Source organism: Ammospiza nelsoni, chromosome 8, assembly GCF_027579445.1.
Source record: "Ammospiza nelsoni isolate bAmmNel1 chromosome 8, bAmmNel1.pri, whole genome shotgun sequence".
NCBI classification, from domain to species: Eukaryota; Metazoa; Chordata; class Aves; order Passeriformes; family Passerellidae; genus Ammospiza; species Ammospiza nelsoni.
In genome coordinates this window covers 681,690-696,981 of record NC_080640.1, presented here as the reverse complement: position 1 = coordinate 696,981, position 15,292 = coordinate 681,690, and the positions used below count along the sequence as shown (strand labels likewise).

The 15,292-nt window shown below is 59.0% G+C and overlaps 1 protein-coding gene across 2 annotated transcripts; it reads left to right on the top strand.

The window, feature by feature from the left end:
- Positions 1-2,196: 2,196 nt before the first annotated feature.
- DPYSL4 (dihydropyrimidinase like 4) lies at positions 2,197-15,055 on the top strand. Of its 2 annotated transcripts, none has more exons than XM_059476837.1 (14): positions 2,197-2,535; positions 4,654-4,742; positions 5,009-5,193; positions 6,203-6,367; positions 7,750-7,811; positions 7,897-7,977; positions 9,693-9,761; positions 10,060-10,180; positions 10,816-10,972; positions 11,185-11,326; positions 12,292-12,462; positions 13,114-13,293; positions 14,152-14,311; positions 14,884-15,055. In XM_059476837.1, the coding sequence occupies exons 1-14, from the start codon at positions 2,197-2,199 to the stop codon at positions 14,973-14,975; spliced, it is 2,013 nt and encodes a 670-aa protein (XP_059332820.1). In that variant the 3' UTR covers positions 14,976-15,055. The 2 variants fall into 2 exon arrangements, with proteins under 2 accessions (XP_059332820.1, XP_059332821.1); XM_059476838.1 differs by lacking the exon at positions 2,197-2,535 and adding an exon at positions 2,920-2,961.
- The last annotated feature ends 237 nt before the right edge of the window (positions 15,056-15,292 follow it).

The following is a 15,292-nucleotide window of genomic DNA, read 5'->3' as shown; positions in this document are numbered from 1 at the left end:
AGTGCTTTAACCCAGCACTGGGAGCTCAGCTGCAGAAACACAAGGAAGGGATCTGGTCGGAGAAGTGTGGTATTTGAACCAGAGGGATGCAATGTTTTAAGGCCAAGGTTGTGGATGTTGATATCAGCATACAATTCTATCATGGAATTGATTTAACAAGCTCCGATTCTACCAGATACCAATGCCAGTGCTGGCATTCTGGGATGAGCTGCATTTTTGCTTCTGCATTTCAAGCCTAAACGAGTTCATTTTGAGTTCCACTGAAATACTTCATGTCTTAAAATACTGTATTCACTGCAGGAAGCCCTGCAGGTGGTGGCTGAGGTGACAAAGGGCACGTTAGGAAGGGGCTTGAGTCCATCTCATGGCTCTTCACTGGGGATGTGCTCTTGCCCGGTGTGTCCGTGTGTCTCAAATACCGGTTCTGTTTTCCCATTAACTTCCTTGATCCCGGGGGTTTTACGTACAAAGCCAATTGTACAGGACAGGCCTGTGTGTAAATAAGGGATTGCGCTTATCTGTATGTCACTATAAATATGTATGAAGTTTTGTACATAGGAAAGAGAAAACGGCTCAAAGAATGTTTTCAGAACTGTGTCCTCCGTTTAAATGCACAGACAGGAGATTGCCATCCGTGTGCTCCCTCACTCTCCGGGAAGGGATCCTGCTGGTTCTGCTCGCTGTCTGCATCCCACCGGCTCTGTGAGGAGTTTGTGGTGGTCCTGAGCAGGGCTGGGCTCCGTGTGAGGAGATTTTGTTACCCCGGAGCAGGGCTGGGCTCTGTGTCAGGAGGTTTTTGGTAGCCCAGAGCAGGGCTGGGCTCTGTGTCAGGAGGTTTTTGGTAGCCCGGAGCTGGGTTGGGCTCTGTGTCAGGAGGTTTTTGGTAGCCCAGAGCGGGGCTGGGCTCTGTGTGAGGAGGTTTTTGGTAGCCCAGAGTGGGGCTGGGCTCTGTGTCAGGAGGTTTTTGGTAGCCCGGAGCAGGGCTGGGCTCTGTGTCAGGAGGTTTTTGGTAGCCCGGAGCTGGGTTGGGCTCTGTGTAAGGAGGTTTTTGGTAGCCTGGGGCCGGGCTGGGCTCTGTGTCAGGGGGTGTTTGGTAGCCCAGGGCCGGGCTGAGCCGTGCCGGGTCTCGGCCGCTCCTCCTCGCTCTGGCCGCGGTGCATCCCTTGCAAACACCGTCTCCAAGCCCCGGCCCGGGGCGCTCCCGCGGTCCCTCGGTGCCCGGTGCGGGGGCAGCAGCCGGAGCAGGGGGTGCCGGGGCCGCCCCCGCCCCAAACCCGCTGCTGTCTGTGTGTGTGCCAGGCGTGGACTGCTTGTTCCAGCTGCGGAGGATGCGGCTGTTATTTCCAGTATTCTGCTCTATATCTGTAGCCTTCAGTGATTCCTTGAGTGCCTTACGTGGCTTGTGGACAGAATTCCTGACCAGGAGGAGGAAATGCCCCTGGACCGCCGCCGGCTCCTTCGCACCCTGTGCCCCTGGCCGGCAGCGTGCACAGGAAGAGATTTAGCTTCGACTCAGGAAATCGCCGTGTGAATATGTGTATTAAACCCTGTATGATGTGCTGTACAGTTTATTAAAAGGGACTGCTGTAAACTTATGCAAAACGTAACACAGAGAAGATGGAGGTTTTTGGTGCACCGGCTGGAGTGCCGTGACCCGTGTCCTCTAATCCTACTCCAGAATCATATCCCAAATACAGAACGCTGGGTTCAGTGCTGCGACAGCAACCGACAGCCCGAAAGCAGGGGCTGGAGAGACCGACTAGAGAATTTTACAGATATTTTTGTATTGTGATTCCTATGATATATATCGAGAGACTTTCTATTCCTTTGTAAAATACATAAATTATTGTCAATTTTAATTAAAAAGATCTGTTTTAAACCTTCAAACTAGATGAGCTGGTTTGGGTTTGAGGGGATGGGGGAGCTGGGCAGTGTCACCGGCCGAGCGGGGCACCGGGAGATGCCCGGGAGGGCTCGGGGGGGCGTTCACCCGATCCCCGCGCAGCCAACCCCGCGCTGTCTCTGCCATCGCAGACGCTGCTGGAGATGTCACCTCGCGGTCGTACGCTGGGCCGGGCACGGGTGGATGGGCACCGGGCGGGGCGGGGGTCCCTGGGCGGCTCTTAACGCGGCGCGGGGCTCTCCTCGCCAGGCGAGCGGCGGCGGGAGCGCTGCGGGAGCGCAGGGTGCGGGGCCATGGCGGGGCGGCAGGAGGAGGCTCTGCCCGCCTGCTTTGCGGGGCTGGGCGCGGGCAGCCCGCGGCCGCGGCAGAAGCGCGGCGGGATGTTCTGCAGCGTGGAGGACGCCTTCGACAACAAGACGCTGAACTTCGCCTCGCTCGCTGCCTCCGGAACAGCAACACCCGTCGGGGGGCACCGCCGCGACACCCAGCCGGGACCGACCCCCGACGCGGGACCGAGCCCCGACGCGGGACCGAGCCCCGGCCCCGGCCCTGACCCCGGCCCCGACCCCGGCCCCGCCGCGGCCGCGCTGCCCCCGAGAGCTCCGGCTGCGCTGCCCGACGGCTGCCGGCAGGTAACGGGACTGCGCCGGGACAGGGGCCGGGAGCCTGGCCGAGACCGCGGCGGGAGGGCGAGCGGGGGCCCGTCCGGCTGTCCTCCTGCCGTCCCGTCCCGTCCCGTCCCGTCCCGTCCCGTCCCGTCCCGTCCCGTTCCGCGGAGCTGGCTCCGGGAGCGGGCTCTAGGCCCATGCCCGCGGCGCGGGCTCGAGCCGGGCACGGTGCGAGGCCACCGAGCGGCCGCCCTTCCCTCGGGCTCGGCCCCGCTCGGCCCCGCCGGACCGGCTCTGCCCGCGGCCGGGCGCGCGGCGGGGCAGGCGGGGGCGCGCACGCAGGCGGGGGCGCGCGGCGGCGGGCGCGGGCACGCGGGACAGCCCCGCACACACGCGGCGGAGGCGGCGGCGATGTCGCAGCCGGGCAGGAGGAGCGGGAGCCGCGGCAAGGTGAGGGCTCGCTCCCCGCGGGGCGAGGGCTGCGGGGCTGCGGGGCTGCGGGCCGGGCCGGGGTGGCTCCGGCCGGCGGGGATGGAGCGGGCCGGGCGGGCTCGCACAGCCGGGGGGCTCTGGGGGCTCCTGCCCGCCCCGGGGTGAACGCCGGCGGGGCCGTTGCCGGCGGGGCCGTTGCTGCCGGGCCGTTGCCGGCGGTGCCGGTGCCGCGGGGCCGAGCCCTGCCCCGGCCGCCCCTCGCAGCCTGCCCGCTCCGCTCCGCTCCGCTCCGCTCCTTTGTTGCGCGGCCCGGCCGGAGCCCGGCGGTCCCGGCGCTTTGTCCCGGGGCCGCCCCGGGGGGACAAAGGCGGGCGGGCTCCCTGCCCCGCCGTGCCCCGGCCCCCCGTGACCCCGGAGCCGGAGATGTGCCCCGGGCACGCTCTCAGCGCGGGATGCGCTCGGCGCTGTGAGAGCATCCCGCCGCCGAGCGCTGCCTCCCCCGGCAGCCCGGGGTCCCCCCGCGGCTCCCCCGGCGCCGGCCGCGCTGCGTGGGAGGGGATTCCCTGCTCCCGGCGCTCCCCGGCAGCGGCCGGGACACATCCCTCGATTGCCGTGCTCTGTGTTTTGTTTGTTCTCTCTTGCTGCCTCGTGGCAGAACTCCCTTGGGGAAAACCCGGTGGGTGCGGGAGCCAGGGACCGGCCCCGTCACTGGGATGCGGGAGCGGATCCCGGGTGTGGGGCCCTGCCGCCGGGGTGGGGACGGGGTCAGGATGAGGGTGAGGACGGAGTGAGGATGAGGATGGGGTCACGATGGGCATGGGGTGAAGATGGGCCCCACAAGGGGAGGGGCCGTCAGGCTCTCCCATGGGGCACTAACACTGTGGTTTCTTTTGATTGATGTTATGGGACAAGGGGAAACAATAAAGACAATAAATCCTTGACTGTTAAAAAGAAAAGTAATGCAATTCTGTAGTTTTCCCTTTATATGCCAGCGATGCTCTTTTAAACAAGCCCCAAACAGTTTCTAGGCAGTTTTGCCTCCGGACCCGGCTCTTTGAGGGGCAGCATCTCCAGTCTGTGCTGCCCCTGCTCAGGCGTCCCTCGGCTGGTTCTGTGCCCAGGCCGTGCTCTTTGTGTTGCCCATCTCAGCACTGGAAATAATTTTTCAAGCAGCACCAGAGAGCAGGAAAGGAATCCTTTGAAATTAGGCTGCAGCTGAATATAGACATCAGTGCTGCTGCTTCCTAAATTTTCTAGTTAAAGATTCTGGGTGAAGATTCTGCAAATCTGAAAACTGTGCCAGTGTCTGGCTTTGAAGTGAGGCAAGTCCTCGAGGCTTTATCTGCCTCAGCCGAGACTGTGAAAACGGATGAATGGCAATAAATTACCAGGTTAATGAGATGCACTGCGAAGCCTGCAGCTGAGGCAGCAGCACGGCTGGCTCAGCCCTCGGAGCTGGGGGTGCCCAGGGCTGCCGGGCTCAGCGATGCAGCCCTGCCTCCTGCCACCCTTCAGGGGGCTGGGCTCCTCCAAACGACAATTTCATATGGTTCCCCTTGCAAATGTGGTTGTAGAATAGTCTGGGTAGTCACTGAACTTGAGTGATTGCAGGGAAAATACCAAACCTAGACTTACTTAAAGCTTGGAATGAGTAAGGTGGAATCCAAACAAAAAAATCTTTAAAAACCTGTGGATTTTTTTTCCTATTAGGGTCACCACATTCTAATCAAAGGAGGAAAAATTGTCAACGATGATCAGTCATTTTACGCAGACATTTATGTGGAGGATGGCCTAATAAAGTAAGTTAAAAATTTATATTTGCTAATGTAATTTCTTAGAGTGATGCAGTGCCTTGGGATTTGAACAAGGTTCTTTCCCATTATTTTTTCTTTAGAAAAATAAAGGCAGCATTTTAGAGCGGTGTCAGGAAAGAGCTGCACTGGTGTAGCTGCAGCTGTAGAGACTGGCAGAGCACTGGCAGCCGGGGCAGGAGCCACAGAGGTTGTTTTGGCATGCTCACCTCAAAGCTGTTGCCAGCTAAGAGGAGATGTTGGTTTCTTTGCAGACAGATCGGAGAGCACCTGATCGTGCCCGGCGGCACCCGGACCATCGATGCCCACGGGCAGCTGGTGATTCCGGGCGGCATCGACGTGCACACGCGGCTGCAGGCGCCCACCATGGGCATGAACTCGGCCGACGGCTTCTTCCAGGGCACCCGGGCAGCGCTGGCAGGGGGCACCACCATGATCAGTAAGGGGCTGTGCTCTCCTGCCGAGCACACGGGCCTGGAGTCACTGCGGGGATGTTTGTTTGCCTTCACAGCACAGAAATGCCCGTTTCTGCTGGGCAGACCCAAACACCACAGAGCTAATTGAAGGTGTTGTGTACTGTGCAGAACCTCTTTCCCTTGCTGCGCATGGATATTAAAAATATTTATCTGCTCCTGCCTCACCTCATCAGAGAGCAAGACAGAAGAGCACTTTAAACACCTTTTAATATGTTTTTAACAGCTCTGCAAGTGTGGGGCATTTTTGAGTTTCCCAGCTCTAGGCACAGGCTCCATTTCTGTGTAATGTAAAATAATTTTGCTCTCTGTTCTGTTCCTGCTCCATTCCCAAGAAGCACTGCAGTGTGTGACTGCAGGACCAGTCTCACCAGTCGTGGCACAGCTCCCCAGTGAGCCCATGGCCAGGGCTGCAGGGAGTGGGAGCACAGCTGAGGGAAGTGACGGGCAGTGGGGGCTGCCGATGGCAGCTGCCCCAGGGCAGAATGCCCACCAGCACAGTGCTGTGCTGGCTGAGAAACGTGACAGAGCCATGCTTGTTCTGCTTGTATCACCTAGCCTGGGAGCTCTGTGTCCCCTTGTCCCTCAGCAGCGCTGGGCGTCAGCTGGTACTGCTGTGTCCAGCTGTGTGGCCTGGGTGCAGTGCCCGATGTGTCCCTGTCCCCAACCTGCATGTCCCTGCAGCAGCAGCAGCTGTGTGGCTGGGGCGCAGTGCCCGGCATGTCCCTGTCCCTGACCCTGTCCCTGTCCCTGACTCCCGTGTCCCTGTCCCTGTCCCTGACCCTGTCCCTGACCCCCGTGTCCCTGTCCCTGTCCCTGTCCCCCGTGTCCCTGACCCTGTCCCTGTCCCTGTCCCTGACCCTGTCCCTGACCCTGTCCCTGTCCCTGTCCCTGACTCCCATGTCCCTGTCCCTGACCCTGTTCCTGTCCCTGTCCCTGTCCCTGTCCCTGTCCCTGACCCCCGTGTCCCCGCAGTTGACCACGTGTGCCCGGACGCGGGGAGCAGCCTCCTGGCCGCCTACGAGCAGTGGCGCAACCGTGCCGACAGCCAGGCCTGCTGCGACTACAGCCTGAGCATGGACATCCCGCGCTGGCACGAGAGCCTCAGGGAGGAGCTGGAGGCCCTGGTCAAGGACAAGGGTAAGGGCAGAGGGGCCCCGTGGGCTCAGGGCCACCGCAGGGTCCCGGGGTGGCCGTGGCAGCCCCGCTGTCCCCAGCACTGCAGGGACACGCACGGGTGGCCGCGCTCTGCCCGTGGAGCTGGCGCCTCCCTGTCCTTGGCCAGCCAGGAGAGAGCTGTGGGTGGGGACACCAGGCTCCTGCCGTGACATCTGGGTCTGTGCCCTCACCTTTGGGCAGCCTGGTCATGGAAAGGGATTTTGGAAGCTGAAGGAGTAGGGCTGGACACCCTGACGTGGGCTGCCAGATGTACAGAAAATGCATTTAAAGAAAAACCTCTGGGACAGGGCGTAGAGAAGGGAACTCAGCTTTAAGCATTCCACAGTGGTTCCGTTGTGCCTGTAACTCCTGTGCATCCCGAGGTGGCACATGGCTGGCTGGAAAGCAGGAAAGTAGACCACGCGGCAGGGGTTCATGCATTCATTAATACCTATTGCCGTGTTTGGAACTACACTCTCCTTCAGATATGCTAATGTAGAGCTAAATGTCTTCAGTGTAATTTGTAGTCTTGCAAGCAAGGGTTTAATTGGCCAATTACCATAGAAATTCACAGTGAACTTCCTGTTAAAATGCAGAGCGGCTGAAGTAATGGAGCTGTTCCTTGGAACACAAATGAAATACAGCTGTAATGTGATCATGGTTTGGTATTGCTTATTGCCTCTATCCATACAAAATACAGCAGCAATTCATAGAATCATGGAATGGTTTGGATTGGAAAGGACCTGATCCCATTCCCTGCCATGGCAGGGACAGCTCCCACTGTCCCAGGTGCTCCAGCCCCAGTGTCCAGCCTGGCCTTGGGCACTGCCAGGGATCCAGGGGCAGCCACAGCTGCTCTGGGCACCTGTGCCAGGGCTGCCCACCCTGCCAGGGAACAATTCCCAATTCCCAATCTCCCATCCATCCCTGCCAAGGAAAAATTCCCAATTCCCAATCTCCCATCCAGCCCTGCCCCCTGGCACTGGGAGCCATTCCCTGTATCCTGTCCCTCCATCCCTTGTTCCAAATTTGAGAATAAGCCATAGACTGAAGCCACCATTGGAGGAAAACCAGCATGGGAGTGAGGCAGCTGAGTGTGCATTTGGAGCAGTCACAAAGGGTACCTAACCCCAAAAAGGGATTTCATTTTGTGGTTCAAGTGCACCATAACGTGGAGGTTTGTTGTCTTTCACAACTCCCAAGCTTTGGGGTCAGTGGGGACATTTCCCACATCAGCCCCTGGCTTTGCTTTGCTTCCGGTGTAACCCTCTCCAGCACAACCCCCTGGTCCAACACCCCTGCCCAGCCCACACCAGGGCAGTGACAAAGGGACAAAGCCACACGTGTCCTTTTCTTTTCTCAAGGTGTGAACTCCTTCCTGGTGTTCATGGCTTACAAGGACAAGCTGCAGTGCACTGATAGCCAGGTAGGAACGCAGGGAAAGGCAGGGCCTGCCTCTGAGCCGGGCGGGAGGAGGCAGGGCTGAGCTGGCCCCCGCTGTGTCTCGGCAGATGTACGAGATCTTCTGCGCCATCCGGGACCTGGGCGCCATCGCCCAGGTGCACGCGGAGAACGGCGACATCATCGAGGAGGTACCGTGGCCACTGGGATCTGGGCTGGGCAGGGCCCTGGGGGGAGAACCCCTGTCCCTGTCCCTGTCCCTGCCCCTTCCCCTGCCCCTGTCCTTGTCCCTGTCCCTGCCCCTGCCCCTGTCCCTGTCCCTGTCCCTGCCCCTGCCCCTGTCCCTGTCCCTGCCCCTGTCCCTGCCCCTTCCCCTGCCCCTGTCCTTGTCCCTGTCCCTGCCCCTGTCCCTTCCCCTGTCCCTGTCCCTGTCCCTGTCCCTGCCCCTGCCCCTGTCCCTGTCCCTGCCCCTGCCCCTGTCCCTGTCCCTGCCCCTGTCCCTGTCCCTGTCCCTGTCCCTGTCCCTGCCCCTTCCCCTGTCCCTGCCCCTGCCCCTGCCCCTGTCCCTGTCCCTGTCCCTTCCCCTGTCCCTGTCCTTGTCCCTGTCCCTGCCCCTTCCCCTGTCCCTGTCCCTGCCCTGTCCCTGTCCCTGCTCCTGTCCCTGCCCTGCCCCGGGAGCTGGAGCCCCAAAGCCTTGGAGGGAACGGGACCCTGTGTAGCAGCAGGAGCATCAGGGTGTCCTGTGGAATCATCAGTGTCCTCATGGATCTTCACATGTGGGTGCTTGCGTTCCCAAAAAGCACTTTGGAGGTTCCTAAAGGATGACTGGCTGCCTTAAGTGATGCTTTATCCCGTTATCTGTTGTGTTTATGAGTTTGGATTGCTTGAAAAATTCAGGAAGTTTGAGGCTTTTGCAGTAATGTCTGTGACATTGGCAGCATTTAACTCCACCATCAGCACTTGGGAATTCCTTGGTGTTGCAGCCTCTGCTCGTGGGCCTTATTTTTCCTTTTTACCTGTAGAAAAGACAGTGTTGGCTCCAGCCTCAGATACACAAGGTGGAGTTAGACTGGCAGTTCCTTAGGCTCACGGTCACACCAGTGTTCAGGCTGGTGGGGGAGTCAGGCTGAACTGAAAGCCAGATCCAGTCCTTCAAATGGGTTTATTTGAACAAACAGGGTAAAGGCTGATTCCCACCTCCTGGGATTTTATCTGGAAACCTCAGCTGGCTGTGGGGCCAGGCAGCTCATAGTGCAGCAGTGTTTGTGTCAGCTGCCAGCCTGGTGACACTTGAGCCCTGGGGACAAACCTGGAGATGTGTGACAAGAATACAGACAAATAGGCACGCTCTGAGAGCAGGGGCCTCTAAAGGATCCTGTGGGATCTGCTCCCTGGTGTTGGATTACATCCTTGCCCTAGTGCCAGCTGCCTGGCACAGAGCAGCAGAGGGACAGGCTGAGCTGTGTGCTGGACACAGGAGGGACCTGGGACAGCCCAGAGCTCATCTCAGCGTCTGTCACTGCGGGCTCCCTTTCCTCTGTGCCACTTGGTGAGGTGCAAAGGGACAGGAACCTTCGGGAGAGGTGGCACTGGCTGCACCCCAGTGCCAGTCACATCCCTGTGCCCATCCCTGCCGCCTCAGGGGCTCCTGAGCAGCTGCAGCAGGCTTTGGATGCTGGGATCCCTCTCCCTTTGCTGCTGCTGGGGCACAGCAGCTGCCATGCAGGAGCATTTCTGCAGCACAGGACAGGTCTCTGGGAGGTGGCCTGGGGAGTGGGCTGTCCCTGGGGAGTGTCCCATGTCCCACCTGCCCTCGGGGGGCTCTGGCCAGGGTGTGCTGTGTCCCACGGAGCCCCAGCAGGCTGTGCCCGTCACTGACTGCTCTCTCCTTCCTCCTCACCCCCAGGAGCAGAAGAGGATGCTGGAGCTGGGGATTACAGGCCCAGAGGGGCACGTCCTCAGCCACCCCGAGGAGGTAACTCCACCAGCCCTCGCTCCAAGCTCCAGGCCCACCATGCAGAGGGGCTGGGACCCCTGTGATGTGGAACACCTGTGTCCTGGGACCCCTGTGTCTGGGACACCTGTGACATGGGACACCTGTGACATGGGACACCTGTGTCTGGGACACCTGTGTCCTGGGACCCCTGTGTCGTGGGACCCCTGTGACATGGGACACCTGTGACATGGGACCCCTGTGTCCTGGGACCCCTGTGTCGTGGGACACCTGTGTCATATTCTTGTGGGACACCTGTGCCGTGTTCTTGTGCCCGCAGGTGGAGGCAGAGGCCGTGTTCCGTGCCATCACCATCGCCAGGCAGGCCAACTGCCCCCTCTATGTCACCAAGATCATGAGCAGGGGGGCTGCAGATGTCCTGGCTCAGGCCAAGAGGAAAGGTAACACTGGCCTGCACAGGCAATCGCTGAGCCTCTGAATCCAGCCAGGAACCTCATTGTGACTGTGAGCTCTGAGGAGCCCTCATCTCCTGAGCTCCCCCTCACCGAGGGCGCTGAGGCTCTGCTGGTTTCCATGGTAGGCTGTGCCAGAGCTAATTGCTTGGAGCTGGGAGGATTGGATCTGTTGGAAGCTGTGACACTTCCATCTAGGCAGACACAGCTGAGAAACGGGGAGTAATCCACTTGTGATGGTTTGGTGTGAACTGAATGAAAGCAGCTGTGGAGCAGCTCCAAATGGTGGCTGGGGGTGGAGTGGGAAGGGCTGGATCAATCCTGGGGGAGCAGGGTGATAGAGGGAGCACAGTCACCGCTTCCCCGGCCCGTGGCTGCCAGACAGAGTCAGGCCTGGTTTAAAGGAAGGCATGACAGCCCGTAGGAACGTGTGCCTGGTGCAGGGAGGGGACAGACAGATCCAGAGCCTGCTTTGGCAGTGTCTCCCGGTGACGTGAGCTAATGTGAAGGATGAGCGGGGCTCTGGGGCGCTGGCAGTGCTGCAGGAGGGAGCGAGCTGCCGTGTGTGGCTGTGGCAGGGCCGTGCCTGTGCCGTGCTGCCCCGACAGCCCCTCGCTCTGCAGGTGCCGTGGTGTACGGGGAGCCCATCACAGCCAGCCTGGGCACGGATGGCTCCCACTACTGGAGCAGAAACTGGGCCAAAGCCGCCGCCTTCGTCACGTCCCCGCCCGTCAGCCCCGACCCCAGCACGGCCGAGCACCTCAGCACTCTGCTCTCCAGGTGGGTGCCGTGGCACACCTGGGCACACCTGGGCACACCTGCCCGGTCTGCATCCTGCCCACGCCCACCCGATGCCATTTACAGCACTGGCATGTCTGTGGGGCCCGAGCCCGCGAGCCTCTGGGCCCCTCTGGAGCGCCCGGCATCGGGGCTGTGCCAGCCTGGGGTGCCATCAGCGCCCCCTCCCTGAGCCCTGCCCTGTCCCTTCCCAGCGGGGACCTGCATGTCACGGGCAGTGCCCACTGCACCTTCACCACCGCGCAGAAGGCCGTGGGCAAGGACAACTTCACGCTGATCCCCGAGGGCACCAACGGCGTGGAGGAGAGGATGGCCATCGTGTGGGAGAAGTGCGTGGTACGTGCTGCGGGGAGCTGTGCCTGGCTCCAGGCTGTCACTGCCTCGTTAGTGCGGACGAGCCACAGCAGTGACACTGTCTAGACGCTGCTGCGGCTTCAGAGAGCTGCCAGCGACAGGCTGAGACACACAGCTGCCTGCACGGTGTCTTCAAAGGCCGCTGAGCAGGGACCACCCTCTGCTCCTGCTCAGTCACCAGGGAGTGTCTGCAGCGCTTTCTCCCGAGGGTGGTGAGGCGCTCCTGTCCCCAGGTGCTCACAGAGGCCTGGGGGCTGGATGGGGAGGGGGTGTCCCTCCCGTGGGACGTGGCTGTGGCCACGCTTCCCGCTGCCAGGTGACCCCAGGCCCCAGCAGGCTCCTGTCACCCCTGTGTGCCCGGCAGCCGGGCTGGGAGCCGAGGGTGGGATCAGTCTGTGTCCCTGCACCCGGTGCTCACACCCCTGCCTGCAGCATCCCTGGGGAGCTCCATGCTCCATCCCACAGAGCAGATGTCCCTGTGCGGCCTGCAGGAGCTTGGGAGCCAAGCCACCCTGAAACCTCTCTGAGATGGGCTTTGTTCAAAGAGAAATAGAACTTTTCTTAAGGTGACCAGTGAAGATGGTAAAGAAATAGCACTGGTTGGGTTCACTTCCAGTCTTTCTTCACTGGGCTGTCCTCAGCCCTCCTCAGTGATCCTGAGATGCCTGTGCAGGAGCTGGAGCCAACCAGTGAAGGTCTTGTTTTTCAGAGACTTCAACCTTTGGAGTCCAAGGAAGATAAAACCTCTCTGTCATATCATTTATCCCACAGGGACAAGGCTCATCCTTACATCCCCTTCCCTGTAACCACAGCCCTGTGGCAGAGCAGACCCTCACCCACATGGGCACAGGGCTGGGGACAGCAGCTCCTGCCAGGGCACAGCTATGGGGAGGGGGCAGCAGCTCCTGCCCCCAGCCCTTGTGCCCCTGGGATGTTTCCCCTCCCAGGTCCCCGGGAAGATGGATGAGAACGATTTTGTGGCAGTGACCAGCACCAACGCTGCCAAGATCTTCAACTGCTACCCCAGGAAGGGGCGCGTGGCTGTGGGCTCCGACGCTGACCTGGTGCTCTGGAACCCCAAGGCTACGAAAATCATCTCAGCAAAAACCCACCACTCGGTAAAAGACATTTTCAATCAGTTTCTGGGGCTGGTCTTACTGTCAGATCTGGAAAGCAATGCATGTCCTTAGCTAGATCAGATCATTCAGCAGGGGAGGAGTTCTCTGTGTGGGTACACTGATGAAGAACCATGCATTTGCTTTTAAAAATAGTAGGAAAATATCCTTTTATTGCTGTAAGGGTGGGATTGGTACTGAGGGACCACTCCAAGACAGCTGACATCTGGTAAGCAAATCTTAAGGTCAGTATTTGCTGTGGACTAGAAAAATATCAGCGCTGAACTGAAGTATTGAACTAGTGCTGAATTGCATTGTGTATTAGTTGCAGTTTAATACGTATTAAACTATTGCTATAGTTTTATATATAATGGTATTAATCTTAACACAAAATGTAAATATTCCATAAATAATATATAAATAATATAATAATATCTTAATAAAAGTAGTAAACTATTGTTGTAGTTTAATATGATCGGTTTTAAGGTTTATTTTCTCCATTCCAGTTTGCTTCCCATTGGAATCTTGTTATTTGAAATATGGGGGGTTAGTTCTGACTGATGCTGCACGAGGAGCAATGTACAAAAATGGGGGGCATTGTTGGCCTCCTCTTCAATCCTGCAGGCACTGAATATCAGGGTTTGCTTTTTCCAGAACGTGGAGTACAACATATTTGAAGGCACTGAGTGCCACGGAGTCCCAACCCTGGTGATAAGTCAGGGAAGAGTTGTCCTTGAGGATGGAAACCTGTGTGTCACCCAGGGCTCAGGTCGCTTCATCCCTAGGAAGACCTTCCCTGACTTCGTTTATAAAAGGATAAAGGCAAGAAACAGGGTAAGGAGAGTTTTATTTGCCATAATCCCTTGTTTTGATCACAATCTCTCAGCTGTAGTGTACTGGGGCCGCTGTGCTGGCAAACCTGCAACAGCAGCAGGAGTATTATCAATGCTGTTTCTTTATGTGTGTACCTGCCTGGATGTCAGTCAAGAAATCTTAGTATTAGAGCTAATAATGACAGTTTTATTGGCCTATTACAATGTTACAAAGCAAAAATATGACTCCTTTGTATTGATGTAGAGGGAGGAATTCCTCTCTTACCTGTGCTGGAGAGGTTTCTGTTGCTGGTGGTTTCTACAGAGGTTTCTATTCTCAGTGTCTGCTCTGCAGCCTTTGGAGGGTAAGGGATGTACATCCCATAGGTGCTGGAATACAGTAAGATAAATGCTCCTGTGTGCTGGCACAGCTGTTTAAAGAGACACAAAGGCATGCAAATATGTAAAGAGCTTCTTAGCAGCTCTGTCCTCCTTCCCTTTTCCCTGTGCTATTGCAGACACTGTAATTCTGCATCCTACAGAAAGGCAGAGCAGGAACCAGTAACCCAAATTAACTGCAGAGGCGGGAGCCCCAACTCTGGTGTGCCTCAGGGTGTCTGGGGTGCCTGGAGGGCAGGATGGGGATGTGCCAGCTCCCTGCAGGGTGGGAATGGGACACAGAGAAGGTGCAGATGCCCCATCCCTGGAGGTGTCCAAGGCCAGGCTGAAAGTCCTTTGAAGACCATCATTCTCCCTGGGCTGGGCGGCTGTGCCGGGGCAGCTGTGCCCTCTCCATGGAGGAACGTTCCCGTACCCAGCCCAATCTCCCTGGCACAGCTGGAGGCGCTGCCCGCCTGTGCTGACGCCGTTCTCCCCGCAGCTGGCCGAGGTGCACGGCGTGCCCCGGGGCATGTACGACGGGCCGGTGCACGAGGTGCCGGCCAGCGTCAGGACTACGGCCCCGCGTGTCGCACCCTGCGCCGGCAAAGCCGCGGCGCCGCCCGTGCGCAACCTGCACCAGTCCGGCTTCAGCCTGTCCGGTACGTGGGGCCAGCAGGGCAGGGCTGGGCTGGGCGGGGGCACTGCCGCAGGGCTGAGCCACGGAAACCTCAGCTGTGTGCCGTGGCTGCGGCCCAGGCACCGAGCGCAGCACGGAAAGCGCTGGAGTGTTCCACGGCGTTTCTGTCAATGCACAAAGCCTGCTGGGGGCTCTGTTCCCAGGAGCCAGAGCAGGCAGTGATTCAGCACCATTTGTGCTGCAGAATGCTGCCCAGCAGCTGTCGGGAGCTTGGAAAGCCAATGCTCTGCCCTAAAACCACTTCCATAATGGTTTTTAGCTGGTTGGGTCATACGGGTCCCGTATTGTTTGATAAATGTTACCAGTCCCCACATTTTATTATATACAGAATTTATTTCTAGGAAAGCCACTTATAAATCTTCCAGAAAGAAACAATGAAAAATTAATTTCGGGCAAATATAGCCATTCCAAACTGTGCCGTGCTCATAGAGTGTCCAAAACGGCCCCTAATGAAATTACTGGTATTTGTCGAGGAGATGTTGTGTGGCTGTGGCGTTTCAGCAGTGGCACTGCCCCTCTCTCTGCTCTCCGCAGGCTCCCAGGCCGATGACCACATTGCGCGGCGCACGGCGCAGAAGATCATGGCCCCGCCGGGCGGCCGCTCCAACATCACCTCTCTGTCCTGACGCGTCCCCGCGCCGGCCCCGCCGCTGCTGCCAGGCCGGGGCCGCGCTCGCCAGCCCTTCCCGCTAGGTAGAGTAGAGCCATCCCCGAGGCAGCGCTCCCGCTTGCGCTCCCTGCGCGCGTTCCCTCGCTGGCTGCTAGGAAAGCCCTTCCCTCCTGTGCATGCCCGGCCCCAGGGCTGCGGGCCCGCGTGGGCATGAAGGCACATCGCGGCTGGATCACGCTCCTTGCCAGCAGCTCCACTGCCCGCTCTCATCCGAGGACTTACAACAGACGAGCACTGCCGTGGTTTCCAGCCAGAGCCCTCCGCCCTGGCCGA